The sequence below is a fragment of the Rhinopithecus roxellana genome, chromosome 13 (assembly GCF_007565055.1).
Source record: "Rhinopithecus roxellana isolate Shanxi Qingling chromosome 13, ASM756505v1, whole genome shotgun sequence".
Classification (NCBI taxonomy): domain Eukaryota; kingdom Metazoa; phylum Chordata; class Mammalia; order Primates; family Cercopithecidae; genus Rhinopithecus; species Rhinopithecus roxellana.
In genome coordinates, this window is record NC_044561.1 from 6,266,508 (window position 1) to 6,283,453 (window position 16,946).

The window sequence follows — 16,946 nt, forward strand, 5'->3', positions numbered from 1 at the left end:
CCCATGAGGTGACCACAGGACTCAGGGAGGGAAGGGACAGAGTGGTAGGGCAGCATGGAGGAGGCGGCCTTTGAGCTGGGCCTCTAGGGACTGGGAGGAGCCTGATATGCAGAGATGGGGGGCTGGGGAGGGCAGGCTCAGTGAGGTTAGGGGATGTGGAAGGGTCCTGCCCATTACCAGCGCCCAGCTCACCCGGCCACCGCTGGGCAGTCAGTGCCACAGGCTTTGGTTATTTGGTAATGATGAGGCCTCCCCAGCTGCCTTCCCGGAGCCAACAGAGCCCTGGGCTGGGAGCCAGGACAACAGGGTGGGAGTCCTGGCATGAGGCTGCCTGGGCCATCGTGACCTCTCTCACCTCCTCCCCTCACTGATGAAAGACTCATGGTCTCCAAGGAGGGCTGGGGGCTCCCAGGAGCGTAAACAGCAGGGCGCAGCCCCCACCTAGAGAAGGAGGCTGTGTGTGCTCTAGGGGCACTAGGGGCAGTAAAGGGCAGCATCCTTGGGCTTCTGCTCTGGGGCACGGTGTGACTGCAGGCCGAAGGACACTCTGTTAGGAGGCCCCAGCAGAGCAGGGATGCGAAGGAGACAGCCGCATTTCGGACCTCCAAGCCTCAACCATAAGCGAACCCAGAGAGAGCTGCATTTTGGGCCCCCAAGCCTCAACCATGAATGCACCCCTGTGTGCACAGCTCCACGTAACTCCTGCATCTGGATGGCCCTCATTCACTGGCTGGCCCCTCACCTGAAGGGGTGACCTCAGGGAGGCCACTTTCCTTCTGAGTGTCTCACCTTCCTCATTTGTAAAATGGGCAGAGTGGGTCCGTCCTCCAGGGGCGGTGAGGACCAGGTGAGCCAAAGCATGGAAAGCATCTAGGGTGGAGAGGGCAGCTGGGTGGCCCCCAGACTCCTGGCCTGAGTGTGGCTTTGGCTTTGCTGTTCGGGGAGCCCTGCCAAGCACCCCCAGACACCTTCGTAGCCTCCCTCTGAGCTGCCCCCAGCAAAGGGGCAGGGGCTGAAAACCACCAGGCCGGTGTCAGTGACCCTGCTGAGCATGCGGGCATGAGGAGGTACAGAGAGACACAGAGACAGAGACAGAGAGATAGAGACAGAGACAGAAAGACAGAGTCAGAGAAAGACAGAGAGACAGAGACGGACAGAGACACAAAGACGGAGACGGAAAGAGACAGAAAAAGACAGAAAAAGACAGAGGCAGACAGAGACAGAGACAGACACAGAGACACAGAGAGACAGAGACAAAGACAGAGAGAGATAGAGACAGACACAGAGACACAGAAAGACAGAGACAGACAGAGACAAAGACAGAGAGACAGAAACAGAAAGAGAGAGACAGAAACAGAGAGAGAGATACAGAGATACAGAGACAGACACAGACACACAGAGACAGAGATAGAGACAGAGAGATAGAGACAGAGACAGAGAGATAGAGACAGACAGAGAGATAGACAAAGAGACACCGAGAGACAGAGACCCAGAGACATAGAAAGACCGAGGGAGAGGAAGCTGGAGAGCCAGAGCGGGGCTCCTTGCTGGGAGCAGGCCTGGGCTGGGGAGCAGAGCTGCCCTTGAACTGGGGCTCTCAGCTCTAGCTGGGAGGAGCAGAGGACTTAGTTTGTGCCCATCCTTGTACCTGGGAGAGCAGGAGCCCACCTGTGACCTCAGCTGGGCTCCCAGGGACAGCCCAGGAGGCTGGTTGGGCTGGAATCTGCTAACTGCCTTGTTCCAGGTGAGTCAGGTCCCTCTCCAAGCCTCAGTTTCCTCATCTATAAGATGGGATGACTGGGACACTGCCTAACCTTGTCTTGCAGGGGCGAAGGACAGAATGCGAGTCAGGGCTTCTCCCAGGGGTGCTGGCAGCCAGCTGAGCTCCCATGGGAAGTCCCAGGGCTGTGGTGCACAGCAGAGACAGACAGAGAGACAGAAACAGACAGAGACCAGCCACACAGCAACCAACATTAGCTGCTCGCCAGAGGGGTGCCAGTAAGGTGAAGGACAAACGGCAAGCCCCTGTGTGTCCCCAGAACCCCACATGAGCCAGCACGAACCTCAGGAAGAGACCACACCCCCTCATGCCGCCCCCGCCCCCAGCATCCACGGAGGTTTTACCTGCAGAAAACAGCAACGAGAAGAGGACGGCGAGCACGTTCCAGGACTGCTGGCCACAACTGGTCATCGTTTGGCTTGCATTGATCCGTCCAGAGCTGCCTGTTCAATGAGAGCCAGGAGAGGCTGGGTGTGGGCTGTCTCGCCTGACACCGGCTTTGCTGCCTACAGCGGGGGACGGGCAGGCGGGCAGTGGGCAGGAGAGCGAGTTTGACGGGAGTAGAGGCCGGGTGTGGACGATGGAGACGCTGCTATCCAATTTCCTTTCTGGAATGAATGACCTTCCCCCACAAGCCAACTGTCACCTCCTTTTCTTTTCATGGCAAAATGAGACTTAATCAAAGGAGGACGGATGGCTCAGGTGGTGGAAATGACCAGCAGGCAGATGCTGGTGGGCAGGCGCCAGAGTTGCAGGACTGAGGATGCCCGGCCTGGCTCGGCCACCTCGAGGCGCTTACAGGACCCAGGTCCCCCGCTGTGTCGCTAAGGTGGAGGGGTTAATGGTGACCTCCATGAACCCCTCCACAAGTATGCACGGAGCCAGGCAGCTTCCCAGGCATGAGGCACACAGCAATGCATGAAATAGAAACGATTCCTCCCTGGAGCCCCTGTGTTCTACTCAGGAAGGCTGACAACACGCAAACAAATTAATGTTTAAAATGCTCCGAGCTTCTGAGTACACATCCCAAGGCGCAGAAAACAGGGACTCGAACAGATACGTACACACACCCGTGTTCCCAGCAGTATCCTTCACTTTAGTCAAAAGGTGGAGGCAACCCATGTGCCCATCGGGGGATGGATGGGTGGCCCGTCACACAATGCACATTACTTCCCAAAAAAGGAGGGAAACTATGATACATGCTACAGCAGGGGGGTCCCAGAGGGAATCATGCTCATGAACTAGGCGAGGCACAGAACACAGACCACGAGATTCCACCTACACGGGGTCCCTAGAGGAGTCCCACTCACAGGGGATTTGTCATCGGGTCAAAAGCAGAATGGAGGGTGCCAGGGGCTCGGGGGAGGGGGATGAGGAGTGAGTGTTTCATGGGTACAGCCTCTCACGTGCAGCCTGCTCCCAGAAAAAGCTGGGTTGGGTCCACACGAGGAAGCTCACCTGCATACCTGGGGGCGGGGTCTGATGTGAGGACGGTGGGGCCTGGAGAGCCCTGAATCCCACCCAGGTGGGAGACCCTGAGGACTTCCTGGCCTGGCTGAGCCACCCTCCCATCCCCCAGCCCCACCTCCGCCATCTGCAGAGCAGACTCCCTGCCCGCTCCATTCTGTCCACGCCAGGTGAGGCCCTCCAGCCCCTGGGAGGATGGTTTCAGAGTTGAATACACAGTGCAGGGATCTGTCACCAGACCACACATTTCTGAAAGAAGAGATGGTGGAAGACAACGCGCAGCCGAAAGAAACAAGCCCCTCTGCTTGGCCAGACTGTCCTGGCACCTGCTCTGGGCCCCAGGAGCCAGCCAGCAGCTGCCTTGCCCTCCAGAGCTCACAGCCTGGTCAGGGAGAGCAGAGGGGACACCAACCTGGGTCCCAGGGCAGCTCCGAATGCTGCTTTACTTGGGGCAAAGTTAGGGCTCAGGGCAGGCAGAAGGGAAAGCCACTCAGGCCTCCCAGAGGTTGGAGACTTTCAAGGCCAAACGCACAGTGCTCATGGCCTGGCCCTGGCCTGGGCTCTGCTTCTGCAGCCTTGGTCTCCTCCCCTGTAGCATGGGCATCGTGGTGGGAGCTGGGACATCAGGTGCTGACCTTGTGAAGTCTGGTTTGCCAGAACAAGGGAAGGGACTGTCAGGATTGTAAAATGCCACTAGAACACAGGCCCCTAACACTAAAGCTTACTCAAGCTTACTCATCTCTTCCTCTGGGGAGGGGCCCCTCCCATCTACCCGCAGGTCTCTCTGCTCCCACCACTGCCCTGCTCATCCCTGGGGGCTGTAAGCTGCTTAATGGCTCTGAGCCTGGGCCTCCTCCCAGCCTCCTTCAGGCCCCCCTGGGAGGATGAGCCCAGGTCAAGCATCCGGGAGTGCTCAGGAAAGGATTTCTCCTGCGGAGTCCTATGGATCAGCCCTGGAAAACGCGCCGTGGGAGTGGAGAGTGATGAGACCTCTGAGATGCCTCCCCCATGCTCCATTCTACACATGGGGATGCCAAGGCCCAATAAGAGTTGAAACAGGTCCCCAGACTCCAGCTCCTCTGACCCCCGTAGGGTGGGGCTGCCCCACTTCTGTGGCTGGGGCTCAGCTCCAAGAGCTGGTAGGTTTGTTGAGTGAATGAGGAGGATCTGCCTCAACCACAGGCCTGGCCCCTGCTCCTGCTGCTCCAACTCCCTACAAAGCCCTGAGTGTACTGGCTGATGTTGGGGGGCTGTTGCTCACCCCTGGGGGGTGCCCTCCCTTCACCCCTAGGAGTCCAAATCCTGCACCACTTTAGAAGCTGCTCCAGTATGACCTCCTCCAGGAAGCCTGCCATGATTCTATCAGCTGGAAAAAGTTTGCCCCTCCGCTGAGGCCTAGAGTTTTCCACCTCTTCCTTCATTCATGTGTTAATTCATTTATTCATTCACTTATTCTCTCAACACCCACTTGCTGACCTGCACTCGGGGCCAGACCCTGGGATGGGCTCTAAGAACACAGAAAAGGTGAGTCCCTGCCCTCAGGGAGCACAGGCAAGGGTGCCCAGCAGTTTCCTGTTATGTGATTCTCCCCAGAACCTCTTCTACTAGGTCATGAGGGTCCTGGCCAGGGTTGGCCCTCAGCCCCCGATCTGCTGAGCAGACCCCCACCTCTGCCTTCCCAGACCCAGGGTCCACAGCTAGAGAGGTCTTTATGCTCCTGGGGGATGGTTCCAGAGATGAACGCACACTACACAGATGTGCTGTGAGACAATGTGGTTCTAGGAAAGGACGGTGTGCAGCCTGAAGCCCGGGGCTGGGACTTAGGAGTTCCATGGACTGGGTGGGAATTCCAGCCCTGCGGGACACCAGCCTTGGGCACTGAGGCACACCCCGTGGTCATGTGGGTTTGCACACTGCAGGTGTCCTTGCCACAGCACACTGTGGTCGCACTGGTCACACGTCCAGCCTGGGCTTTCCTTGGGGGTCTGTTCAGCATCCATGGCCTGGCTGTGCCCCCAACCCCCCTGAGTCTGGCCTGAGATGGGTCAATGTGCAATCAAAGCTGCAGCCTGTATGCTAGACAAAAGCCCTAGGGGTATGTGGGGAACTCTGGATGAAGGGGTCAGGGGGCTTCTGCATGAGGAGGTAGGGGCTGCCCTTACTCCCCAGGCCCCCAAGGCAGCTCAGGGCCAGAGCTGAAAGCTGAATCTTCAGTAGAAAAAATAACCCACTGTGCGTCACGAGAAGTTACCTAAGTAAAAATTCCATTTCTAATGTTCTGAGACAGCAAAGCTTAGAAGCCAGCCTCCCCATTCCAAGCTAGGTCAGAAAGCTACTTTGGAAACCTCTCCGGGCCTTGGGGACCAGCCAGCTGCTGTGATCCCAGTCAGGCTTCCAAGAGGCAGCCAGCCTCAGGGCCACGAGTTCAATAGCACTGATGTTCACAAAACCAAAGCCATCACCTTGGGTCCCTCCGTGGGGTGTGAAGAGGGGGAACTGAGCTTGGGGAGCTGTGATGACGATGGGTGTGCAGAGGGGACCTAGGCTCAGGGATTTGTGATGATGATGGGTGTGCGGAGGGGACCTAGGATCTGGTGGCTGTGATGATGATGGGTGTGCGGAGGGGACCTAGGATCTGGTGGCTGTGATGACGATGGGTGTGTGGAGGGGACCAGGGCTCGGAGAGCTGTGATGACGATGGGTGTGTGGAGGGGACCTAGGATCTAGTAGCTGTGATGATGATGGGTGTGTGGAGGGGACCTGAGCTCGGAGAGCTGTGTTGATGATGGGTGTGTGGAGGGGACCTGGGCTCAGGGAGCTGTGATGATGATGGGTGTGTGGAGGGGACCAGGGCTTGGAGAGCTGTGATGACAATAGGTGTGCGGAGGGGACCTGGGCTCAGGGAGCTCTGATGATGATGGCATGTGCAGAGGGGACCAGGGCTCAGAGAGCTGTGATGACGATGGGTGTGCGGAGGGGACCTAGGGTTTGGGAGCTGTGATGACGATGGGTGTGCAGAGGGGATCTGGGCTCAGTGAGCTCTGATGACGATGGCATGTTACACCACTGGGCACCATCACCTGAGAGGCCCCACAAATGAGGTCTGTGGGACATTACTCCGGCAGCCCAAGAACAGGCCCAAGGGTGTCCCGCCATCCTCCATCCTCCTGTGGGCCCTGCACTGCCTGCAACCTGGGGCTGCTAACCTGGGCTGGCTCACACTGGCAGAGTTTGTGGTGTGCCAGGCTGAACCCTGGTATTTACCGCACTGTCTCAAGTGACCCCCCACGTCAGCCTGAGGAGGTGGATCACCAAGCTCCCATCTCAGAAGGGGGAAGCTGAGGCTCAGAGAGGTGAAGTGACTTGCCCAAGGTCACACAGCCACTCAGTAGCAAAGTTCACTCTACCTCCTGGCACTGAAAAAGCTTCTGAGGCCTCCCAAGGACCCCCAGAAAGCACATTAACCACAGAGATTAGATTTATCCTCCTGGATTCTATTTCTCTGAAAGTTGGTAAACTGCCTAAGATGGCAGTCCGTGGCCAAAACAAAACTGAAACACTTGGAAGAACATTCTGGCAGAGTGGGACGTTCCTGAACGCTCGTTTGACCACGGCCAGAATCACGAGTCAGGCATGCATCTCTGCGGGCCACCCCTTGGGTCAGCCTGGGACTGCTGTTCGGAGATTTGAGGATTATTTTTAAACACCGAACTTGGTGAGGCTGGGGAAGGAGAGGAAGGAGGGCATGTGAAGAGAAACAGAGCTGAGAAGATGAATTAAACCCCACCAGGAACAGCAACGGATCTGTTTTAGTGTCAGCCAGGCTCGGCAGGGTGGGATGCAGGAGGGCCTGCAGGGCGGGGCTAGGACCTCAGGCTCCCACAGGCCTGGACGCTGGCCTGATGCCTGAAGACCCCCCACAGCATTGGGGGCTTCCCGCCAGCCCCTCCTCAGCCCACCATGCCCCACTTTTGGGCACGACCAAGCACACCTCCAGCCCAGTTGCAGGACTGGGTCTACGGCAGCAGGGCTTGGGGGTCGAGCCCTCTGCCTGGGGCCAAGTCCTGGCTCCACCTTCTGTATCCACATCCCATGTGACCTGGGGTGACACCTGAGCCTCAGGTGTCCTCAGCCCTAGAATGGGAATCGGCAACTAATTCACCAACTAAAGGAAGAGAGGCATCGAAGCCTTGGACAGGCCTGGCCACGTGCTTCTTGCTGCTGCGGTCTCTCACTCTGCCTCTTTCACCAACCCAAGCCCTACGGCCCCTAGACTCAGCTTTCCCAAGCACCCACCTAATCACCTACCTGACTTCTTGGGTTCAAGGCTGCACTTTCACCTGAGGCCCCTTGTAGCCTGGCCCTGTGGCCCTCTTGCCCTCCCTGTTCCTGGAGCTTCAGCCCTCTGGGTCTGTGGTGCCTCTGAGCCTTTACTCATGCTGTTCCCCTATGCTAGGACCCCCCTTCCCCTCTCCAAATCCGCAGCCTGGAGGCTCATCTGGGGTGGTCATCTCTCAGGGCAGCTCTCCCGCTGTGATTCTCCCATTCCCCAGGTGAGCTTCTGACACTCTGGCTTCCCCCCTCCCCAGGGTGGTCTCGGCCTGTCTTGAGGCTAGGGCAGGGGCTGGGTGGGGTTCACCCGGGGCCAGCATGGGCAGGAGCACTCTGTGAAGCCTGCCTGGTTTGTGTCCTAACTTGAGAGAGAGCTGGGAGAACGGAGCATGGGCAGCTGAGGGTGGCAGAACCGGGACCTCTGCCCTGGGATTGGCCCTCCTTAAACAAGGACGACGCTCGGGCCTGAACCCCACAGGATGGAGAACAAAGGACACATGGCCTGTCCCCTAAACACGTCCCACCTACTCTACTGTCGTAGGGGGCGGGAGGCTGACCGTGGGGTGAGGATGGGTCTTGCCCAGCATTCTGGGCATGAAGCGGCTGGTGGCGGCACTCAGGAGTCCAGGCCTTTGCCCAGCTGATCCTGCCCCTAGACATCCCTTTCCCCACCTTGTATGTCCAAACTGAACCCGCCCATGGGACCTGGCTTAAGTGCCACCTCGCCCATAAGCAGCCCCGGCTACCCGCCCTCCTGACCCCACTGTTCAGGGAGTGGTTTCTCTCCTGGTCGCCACTCAGGGATCACCTAAGGAGTCTCTACTGACGACCAACAGTGTTGGGCATGGGGGATTCCTGCTGCCATGAGCCTTACAGCCTGCTGGGAGGCGGTCACAGACAACAGATTACATAATGATCCGTAATTCTACCTAGGTACGATGATTAGCAGTGGTAGCATTAGCACGGATTAGCAATTCAACAGGGCACGGCTCTCTGGGGCCCCACCAACAGTCCTGAGGGTAGGCAGCGGCCCAGCAGAAGGGCAGCAAGTACAGACAAGGAGACAGGGGCTAGCAGCTGCAGAGCACCCAAGCCGCGGGCGGAGCACGGCGCACAGTGCTCCCCGTTCCTCACCCGTTCCCTTCCCACCCAGCCCTAGGCTGCACCCTCAGTCTCCCTGTTACGCAGATGGAGAATGCGGGGCTCAGAGAGGGGACTCAAACCCCAGGGTCTGCTCCTGTGTCCTGTCTCCACGACTCATAAGAGTGTTTACTCCCACAGGCAGCACTTGTGTGCATGCCTCCCTCCACACAGCACACACAGCACACACACATGGGTGCACACATATGTCATCAGGGATGTTTAACCTCCGCAGGTTTCCCAGTCTCCAGGGTCTTTCCTCGGTAGTGCAGACCTAATCCTGACTTTGTGAACTTTTGTTTTCAGGACATCCACTTAGAGGTTATGAAATCTCACTCCGAAACGTGAAGTCCAGGAATAAACACTTTGCGAGGCTCCATGCCTGCATATGAAATGAGATCAAAGCACGTCTTTGTGACCCCTTCATACCTGCAGGAGGAAGCGGCAGGAGGGAACTAGGACATCTTTCCTCGCTGTGCTGGCCAGGACTGAGGCAGCCAGAGTACATGGCTGGACAGGCAGCCGTTCACCTACAGCTGGGGTGCTGGGCTCTACGGCTGACAGCGAGTGAGAAGGGCCAGCACCTCACACCCCAGTAACGGCCAATGTGACCTGAGCCCTGCCGACCCAACGCCTAACCCTGCAGCGGTCACACCCCCGAACCCAGCTCTGCTGAGACCATTTCGTTTTTGCTCATCTCTGTGGGCAGCACAGGCCTGGCACATAGTAAGCCCTTTTTAAACACATGTTAATTGGCCGAATGAACATAGGCAATGATCATCTCCATTTCTGAGATAAATAAACCACAGATCAGAGAAACTAAGTAATTGCCCAGAGCTGGAGGGTGGCAGGGTTGCAATCTGAACCCAGGTCTGCTCAACTCCAAACAGGGTGCTGGGGGCGACCACATAGGCTTTGTAGCGAGTCTCCCTGGCCTTGGATCAGAGTTTTATCACTAACTAGCTGGGTGATCTAGGGCAAGTTACTTCACTGATTTCTGTTTCCTCATCTGTGAAACGGGAGCCGTGCTCCACACCTTGCAGGTATACCAAAGATAGAAAGGACCAGAAGCTAGCAGGGCACCCAGAACATTAGCAGTTGATCCATAAAGGGTTCTTATCTGATGTTACCCACTCCACTGTTCCCAAAGCTGATGGTTTAGGTACCAGAGAGGGTCCTGTGCCCCTTGGCAAATGAAAGCGTATTTGAACTCCATGTCTACGTCGGATTTCCCCAGTTCCTGTTTCCATGCTTTGCCTATTCCTTTAGTTGGCCCTGATTTCCCTCTGCCTTATCTGTTGGTTTACTGCTTCCCTGCCTGGTACGAATTCTTCAAGGGTGGGAAATTTTATGCCTCTGCATTGCCCCACCATGCTTTGCACACAGTAGGTGCTGAATAAATGTCTGCTGGCCATAGAGTAGGAACTCCATTAGCACTCATTGGCCTGGTTTGTTTTATTGCAAAGAGCAAACTTCCAGATGGGAACAGCAGAGATCCAGGCAGGAGATCTCCTTCAGCTGAGACAGGGCCTCAACTTCTACGGCCACCCCCAGGAGTGACCATGGGCCATCAGCCCTGGGTGGAAGCCCCTTACTTTAGCCTAGAACCCAACTCCAGGGCTCTGGTGGGACAGGTCGCCCTGAGTCCGAGGCAGCCAAGGTGGGCCAGCTCACACCCCCTGGGCCCCCACTGTGCCCCTACCAGGTGGGTATACCATTTGCTCCATGGGGCTACTCTCAGGGTCAGGGCCACAAGGAGAAGCATGCTGCCATGAAGGGTGCTGGCCTGGGTGCTGGAATTGGGAAGGCATGAAGGTGACCACCAACCTGGAAACCTCTCCTATCTCCCCAAATCCCTCCCTCAGTGGATAAACATTACAGTGTATCCCCAATAAGGCTCTTGTCCCTCACTGACACCTTTCCCCGCTGAATCCACCATGTCCCAGCCAGCTGGGCTCTGGGTCCAAGTTACAAACTCACTTGTTCCAGTGATTTCCCCTTTTGAGCCCCGGGCCTGGACCAGTTCTGCACCCGTCAAGTTCTCTGGGTGTGCTACTCTCTTGAATGTTGGAAGTAGGCACTGCTGTGATCCCATTTTACAGATGAGGAAGCTGAGGCCTGGCAAAGAGGGACTTGAGCAAGAACACACAGCTGAAAGGGGCTTAGCTGGAAACCCCAACCCTGCTGGAGGCCCTAGATGCCCCACTGTCCTCCTCGGGGCCACACTGGGTCACAGGGCGAGGGGCTCCAGGCCAGACTCAGTTTCCTCCCCTATTAAGGGGACAGCTTGGCTGAGACAATCGTGGGCCTTCTGCAACTCAACAACCCTTTGTTTCTCTCTGTCCTCCTGGATTATTTGGTTGCACCATGGAGATAAAATAACCCCTGGAAATCCCAGAGGCATTTTTTTCCCACTGGAGAAACACAAAAATATCACATGAAGAATGAATCACTTAAAGTGTCAGTGCAGGAAGAGGAAAGACAGGCACGGCGCTTGCCTCGGTGGGCGGGGGCGGGGTGGCCCTGGGTTTCTCTTCAGCTCCCTCCACCTCCCTGGTCCCTAGAACCCCTTCCTCACCGGAGTGAAGAAAAGCCAAAGCCCGGAGCCTCAGTTTCCCAATCTGTAAATGGGGACAACATACCCACCTTGAAGGGGTATTGGGAGGGGTCAGTGCATTCATTCATTCATTCATTCATTCATTCATCTATTCACTTATTTCATACCAGTGTGATGCTGGACTGGGACTGCAGACTCCGAAGTGGGCTGAACAGACCCACCTCACCCCTGTGAAGCCAACTAAACGCCCTCCAGGCCATGACTAGGGCATCCTGAGAGCACTCCCTAGGCCTCCTGCAGCTCTCAAGCCATGCCGGACCCTGCCCTGAGCCTTTGGCTTTCTCTCCAACCCCTCTCTGTGCAAGGCTCTTGACACAAGGACACTGAGGCACAGAGTCGGCCAGCAACTTGCTCAAAGTCACACAGCAGGTACGTAGTAGTGCCAGCATCTGTGTACCCCCAAAGGGCTCCCGCCCCTCTCGATCAGAGCCTGCTCCCCTTCTTACCCCACTGGCATACCTGTCACCCTGGCCCCTCCCATTCTTCGGTGACTGGGAGTCACTTAGCAGCCTTGCCTGGCTTCTCCCTTAGATGGAGTGTTTAGCCAGGGCAGGCACCCCAGGCCCAGCGTGAAGGAACAGAGGTGCCCTTGCACAGTGAGGACCTGGAAACCTCCACAGGCTGCTCCTTACCTGCCAAGCCCTGTGACTGAGGGACCAGAAGCCTTCCCTGCTGGCTGCAGTCTCCCTGCAGCTGCTGGCCTCTTCCCTGGCTCCTGGTTGCCACCAACCCTAAACCCCAATAAAAGGAGAGCAACTTGGTCGGGCCTTGTATAGGCAAAAGAGTGTTTTCCAGCGCAGGCTGGCATGTGTGTGCTGACAAGAATTCAGCGTGCTCCTCAGGGCGGGGAGTGGGGTTAGGGTGCTGAGTCAGCCCTGCAGTAGTCCAGCTCCCGCCTCGGCCTAGGGCCGCCACCTCCCAGGCCCAGGATGGCAGCGGCTGCTCCCGCAGTCCCCACGCACTCCAGGCTCTGGTCTCACTGCCTTGTGCATCCTCAGAGCACCAGCAAGAGCCCCATTTTACAGGTGAGCATACTGGAGACACTCCCTGTGAGATCCCACAGCTAGAAGCAGCAGAGCTGGGGCTCACACCGAGGCCACCGGGCTCCAGGTGCACACCTCGGCAGATGCTTGGCACAGTACATGTGGGTTCCTTCCCGTGGCCCTCAGTCTCTGTTGGGCAATGGAGGTTAGTGACACCACTGCACAAGCCCCTCTGGCCAGCACTGCCTGGCGAGGGGTGTGGGTAAAATGAACGGTCCCCACACTAGCCCACAGAGAGCCCGAGAGCCCACAGCGGGTGTGTGGCACCCGCCTGACTCCATGCTGGGCTGACCTTCCTGCTGTTGCCCCCCCATCCCTGGCCTGTCCCCACCCAGCAGCAGAGGGTCCTCCCTGCCAGTAGGAATGCGGTGGGAATGGGGCAGGAACGGGGCGGGGGGTGCCCACACCTACCACTGTTTGAAACACATCAGTGGCTTCCATGACCGTCTGGACTCAGCACAGGGGCCTCGCTGGCCTCTGCAGGCACATTTCCTGGCTGCCAGGCACTCCCCCAGCCCATGGCTGTCTCCCACCCCTGGGCCTTCATGCATCGTGGTACCTCGGCGGCGCCCTTGGCTGGCTTCTGGGTGGCATTTAAACACAGTCATAAAGGAGGCCAGCCCTCCTCTGCCTCCCACCCATCCCTGGAAGCCTGCCATCCTGAGCCAGGCCAGAAATAAACCTCCTTTTTCCATTCCTTTCGGTGGACAGAGAGCGAGTTCAGACTGGTCTGGGTGTTCCTTATCTAGCCACAGTCCCGACAATGGCAGCCCAGAGCGATGAGCCCCACGATGGGAAACCGGGGGCTGTGGGCGCCCAGAGTGCCCGATGCAGCCTGATGGGGTAGGGGGCCGGGGGTGGGGGTGGTATTTATTTAATCTTCATGATTAGGAGGTACTGTGACTATCCCCAATTTACAGATGTGGAAACTGAGGTGCAGAGTTTCAGTAACTCGCCCTGGGCCGCCTGGCTAGGCAGTCAGACCAGGGGGTCTGGTGTGGACACCTGAAGGATGAGTCGGGCAGCGGGGCGGGGGTGGGGTTGGGGGAGTGTTCCTGTCAGAAGGGTACAAGGCACACAAAGTCCCTCCTGCCTCTGGTCTGGGGCTCAGCACAGCAGCAGAGAAACAAAAGGCCCTGAGCTTGGGGTCTGAACACGGGTTCAAGTCCCGGCCTTGCCACTTCTCAGCTGTGTGATCCTGGGCACATTTCTCTGTCTCTCTGAGCCTGGGCTTCCCTGTGGATTTTGTTATGGTTCAAAGCAGACCTCCTGTGCACCAGATCTGGAGCACCTATGACACAGCAAAGTATGGGTCCACCAATGACACTTACTCCTTGCAATCACCCTACGAGGCAGGAATTTTAAAAGTTCACCTTTGACAGAGGTTAGCAGCACAAAGACCAGCCTGCCTGGCAGACTGGGCTGAGGGCCACCTGGAGGGAGGATAATCCCAGTGCAGGCTCAGGGAGGCCACTGTGACCACATCCTCTTGCACGGTGGGCCCTTGCTTCAGCGACTGTGGGGGAGGAACAGCACCAACATTCCCTCTCGGCCGAGGGGACCAGCTTCTAGAAAGCTCACAGCAGCGCTACGGAAAACCCTAGAAACAGCCCTGGAGACGGCCCAGTGGATGAATAGGAAAATGCATGATGTTACGGCCAAACGCCAGAACACTCTTCAGCTACCAAATGCACTGCGGCCGCACAGAACGTCAAGGGGCATCTCAGCGCTACGAGGCTAGAGAGAAAGTAAAGTCTCCAAAGAGGAAGTTCAGCATAGTACCCTTTCTAGAAGGCTAAAAAGAACTGTAAATAAAATGTACTTTTTGAGAGCACATCTGGCTATAGCGAGGCATACAGGGGGATGTGGGGTGAAGTGGGCCCTGCTGGGGGGTGCACAGGCTGACACTCCTGCCCTCATGCTGGGGGATAGGTCAAGGATGTTTCTTATATTATTAACAAACAAACAAGTAAATAAAGAAGTCTTGGCAAGGACCACTGAGGGAGAATACCAGGAAGCAGGGAGAGAAATGGGCCTGACTCCATGGCCTGGAGTCCAGAAAATAAAATAGAAAATCAACGTTCAAAATATATGTAAAGGAAAACAATGATTATAGTATCCCCCAGCCTCATCCATTGCACACAGGCCCACCTCTCTGGGCAGCTGAGACCCACACGGGGGCCTGGGTGGAGACTGCAGAAGCTGCTTTGTCCTGGCTGGGGGTCCCTGAGATAGCAGCGTTTTTTCTGGTTCACAGTCCCAGGTTGCTGGGCGTGGTGCCAGAATTGTCCAATTCCAGTAGGGAATCAGCATGAATTCCCAGCCTCCTCCTATTGAGCCCATGGACACCTCATCCCTTTGAGACCCTCCCAGTCATAAACGCTCTGTGCCTCAGTTTTCCCATCTGTAAACTGAGGACTCTGGGCCATATAACATCCTCCTGTATTTCCGTGTTTTGAACTGAGCTGGTGGCCCCACATTACCTGAGCCACAGAATCACAATGCTGCTTCTTATGCTGTCATTACCTGCCTGGCGGGTCACCTGCCTCGAGGAGGCTTGGTTTCTTCCTTTGTGGAGGGTGCCATGCCTCCATCCTGGCCCCTCCAGGTCATGGGGAGGATAACTTGACACAAAGAGCACGTAGGGCCCTGCCTGAGCCACTGCTGGGGAATTGCTGCCTCCTTCACAGGCTCACAGGCAGCAGCTCCCTGACCTCAGGTGATTCCACAATGGCAGGATGGGTCTCCATCTTGGCCCTCAGAGGATTCGCAGTCTGGGGCAGGGAGGGGAGAGACATCACACAGTGTAGACCACCCATATCGACGTGGAGTAGGGCGATCATAACCCCCAGGGACCAAGTGCTCTCTGCAGTACCCTTGACAGACCTGGTCTCCCACACATCATGCTCCTGCAACAGGACGTGTCATTCTGTGACTTGCCCAAGGTTACAAACAGCAGGCCTCAATGTGGAATCCAGATTTGGAGCAGACCAAGCCAGGGAACCCAGCTGGGACGTGGTACACCCTGGGGAGAGGGACCTCGGTCAACGATGCAGGATGCGGTGGAAATCCGCCAGAACTCACTAGCTTGGGACCTCAGACAAGTGATAGACCGCTCTGAGCCTCAGTTTCCCCAGCTATCTAATGGGGATGGTACCCAGGGTAGGCCAAGATGAACAAAGAGATCCCTGGAAGTGGCTGCACCAGGGCTGCACAGACCTGTAGGATCAGAACCAGGGTGGGGGCCGAGGGATCTGCATCTGTCCCAGCTTTCCAGGGCGTTCTGATGCCCACTCAAGGAAGAGCAACCGGGCCAGCTTTGCAAGCCGCCCAGTCTTTGTCCACTCTGCAGTTGTAGACAAAAAAACAGCTGTAGAGAATCCTACATGAATCAGTGATGGTGTGTTCCAATAAAACTTTATTCACACAAACAGGCAGCCCCAGTTTGCAAACTTCTGGGTGAGATCATTGCTACCCCAAGCACAGCCCACAAACCAGCAACCCTGGCATCTCCCAGGAGCTGTTGGAAATGCAGGCTCTCGCGCCACCCTTCCGGCTGAATCAGAGGCTGCGTGCTAACCCATTCCCCAGCACCTGCAAGTCTGAGAAGACCTGGGCTGGAGCCTATAGCAGGTTTTCTGGGCAGCTACCTGGTCCTGCTGGTTCCTTCTGAAGCAGATTAGGGGGCGGGCAGGAAGGGGAGCTGGGGGTTGCTGCCTAGAGAGTTATAACAAACCAAGGCACCAACGCGGCTAATTGGCAGCAGCTGCTGTTTCAACCAGAGACTTGTCAGCTGTGATTAAGCAAAGTTGCCTTTAGGCCAATCAACTTCAAAATTATGCAAATAGAGCTGCAGCGGAGACCACAGGGATGGTGCTGAGCCAGCTCCCCCACCCCTGACCTGGCACACTTAACCCCCCATCGTCGGCTGGAGGGCCCCTGTCCACCCTCACCACTCCCTGGACCAGTTCCACTTCTGGAGGTTAATGAGCCTCCCACCCACACTCTGTGTAATTGGCATGGAAGCTGCTGGGTGGGTGCGATCCAGCTCCAAGAGCCGGGCCAGGATGGAAGGATGTACCTCTCGAATGGATCAGCTGCTGTACCGATCACCGATCACCGATCAGGGCCCGGTCAGCCACACCGACCCGCAGCGAGCCAGGCCTGTCCTTACTCGGGGTAGTCCACGCCCAGGAGGACTCCCTGGTGGCAAATGGCTGGACAGCGAGGGAAACAGCTGCTTTCAAAGGTGATAGGAAGCGGCTCTCGGTCGCCTTGCCGAGCCCTTGCAAACCCTTGCAAACCCTTGCTGGCCCCTCCAGATGTGAACAGACAACAGCCTCCTCCCACCTCATCTGCCTCCACACCTGTGGCCCCTGACACCCCAAGCCTGCTGTGCCGCCAGGTGGACTTCTCAGCTGCCCTGGCCCTGTGGTCTCTGGTCTCAGGTTTGCTGTCCTGCTCTGCGGGCTGTTCCCACGGGGGCCGAATCCCCAGGAAGAATAAACCACTGAATGGTGCATTGCTGGGGGAGGCAAGGAGGGCAGACCTCCAGACACCAGACTTA

At 57.0% G+C, this 16,946-nt stretch overlaps 1 protein-coding gene across 1 annotated transcript in view; it reads right to left on the reverse strand.

The window, feature by feature from the left end:
- The window catches only part of SHISAL1 (shisa like 1), an 80,561-nt gene that overhangs the window by 48,671 nt on the left and 14,944 nt on the right, over positions 1–16,946 (reverse strand). Inside the window, exon 2 of the mRNA XM_030914172.1 lies at positions 2,125–2,223. Coding sequence (XP_030770032.1) covers positions 2,125–2,191 — 67 coding nt within the window. The 5' untranslated portion in view covers positions 2,192–2,223. The remainder of the gene's footprint in view (positions 1–2,124; positions 2,224–16,946) is intronic.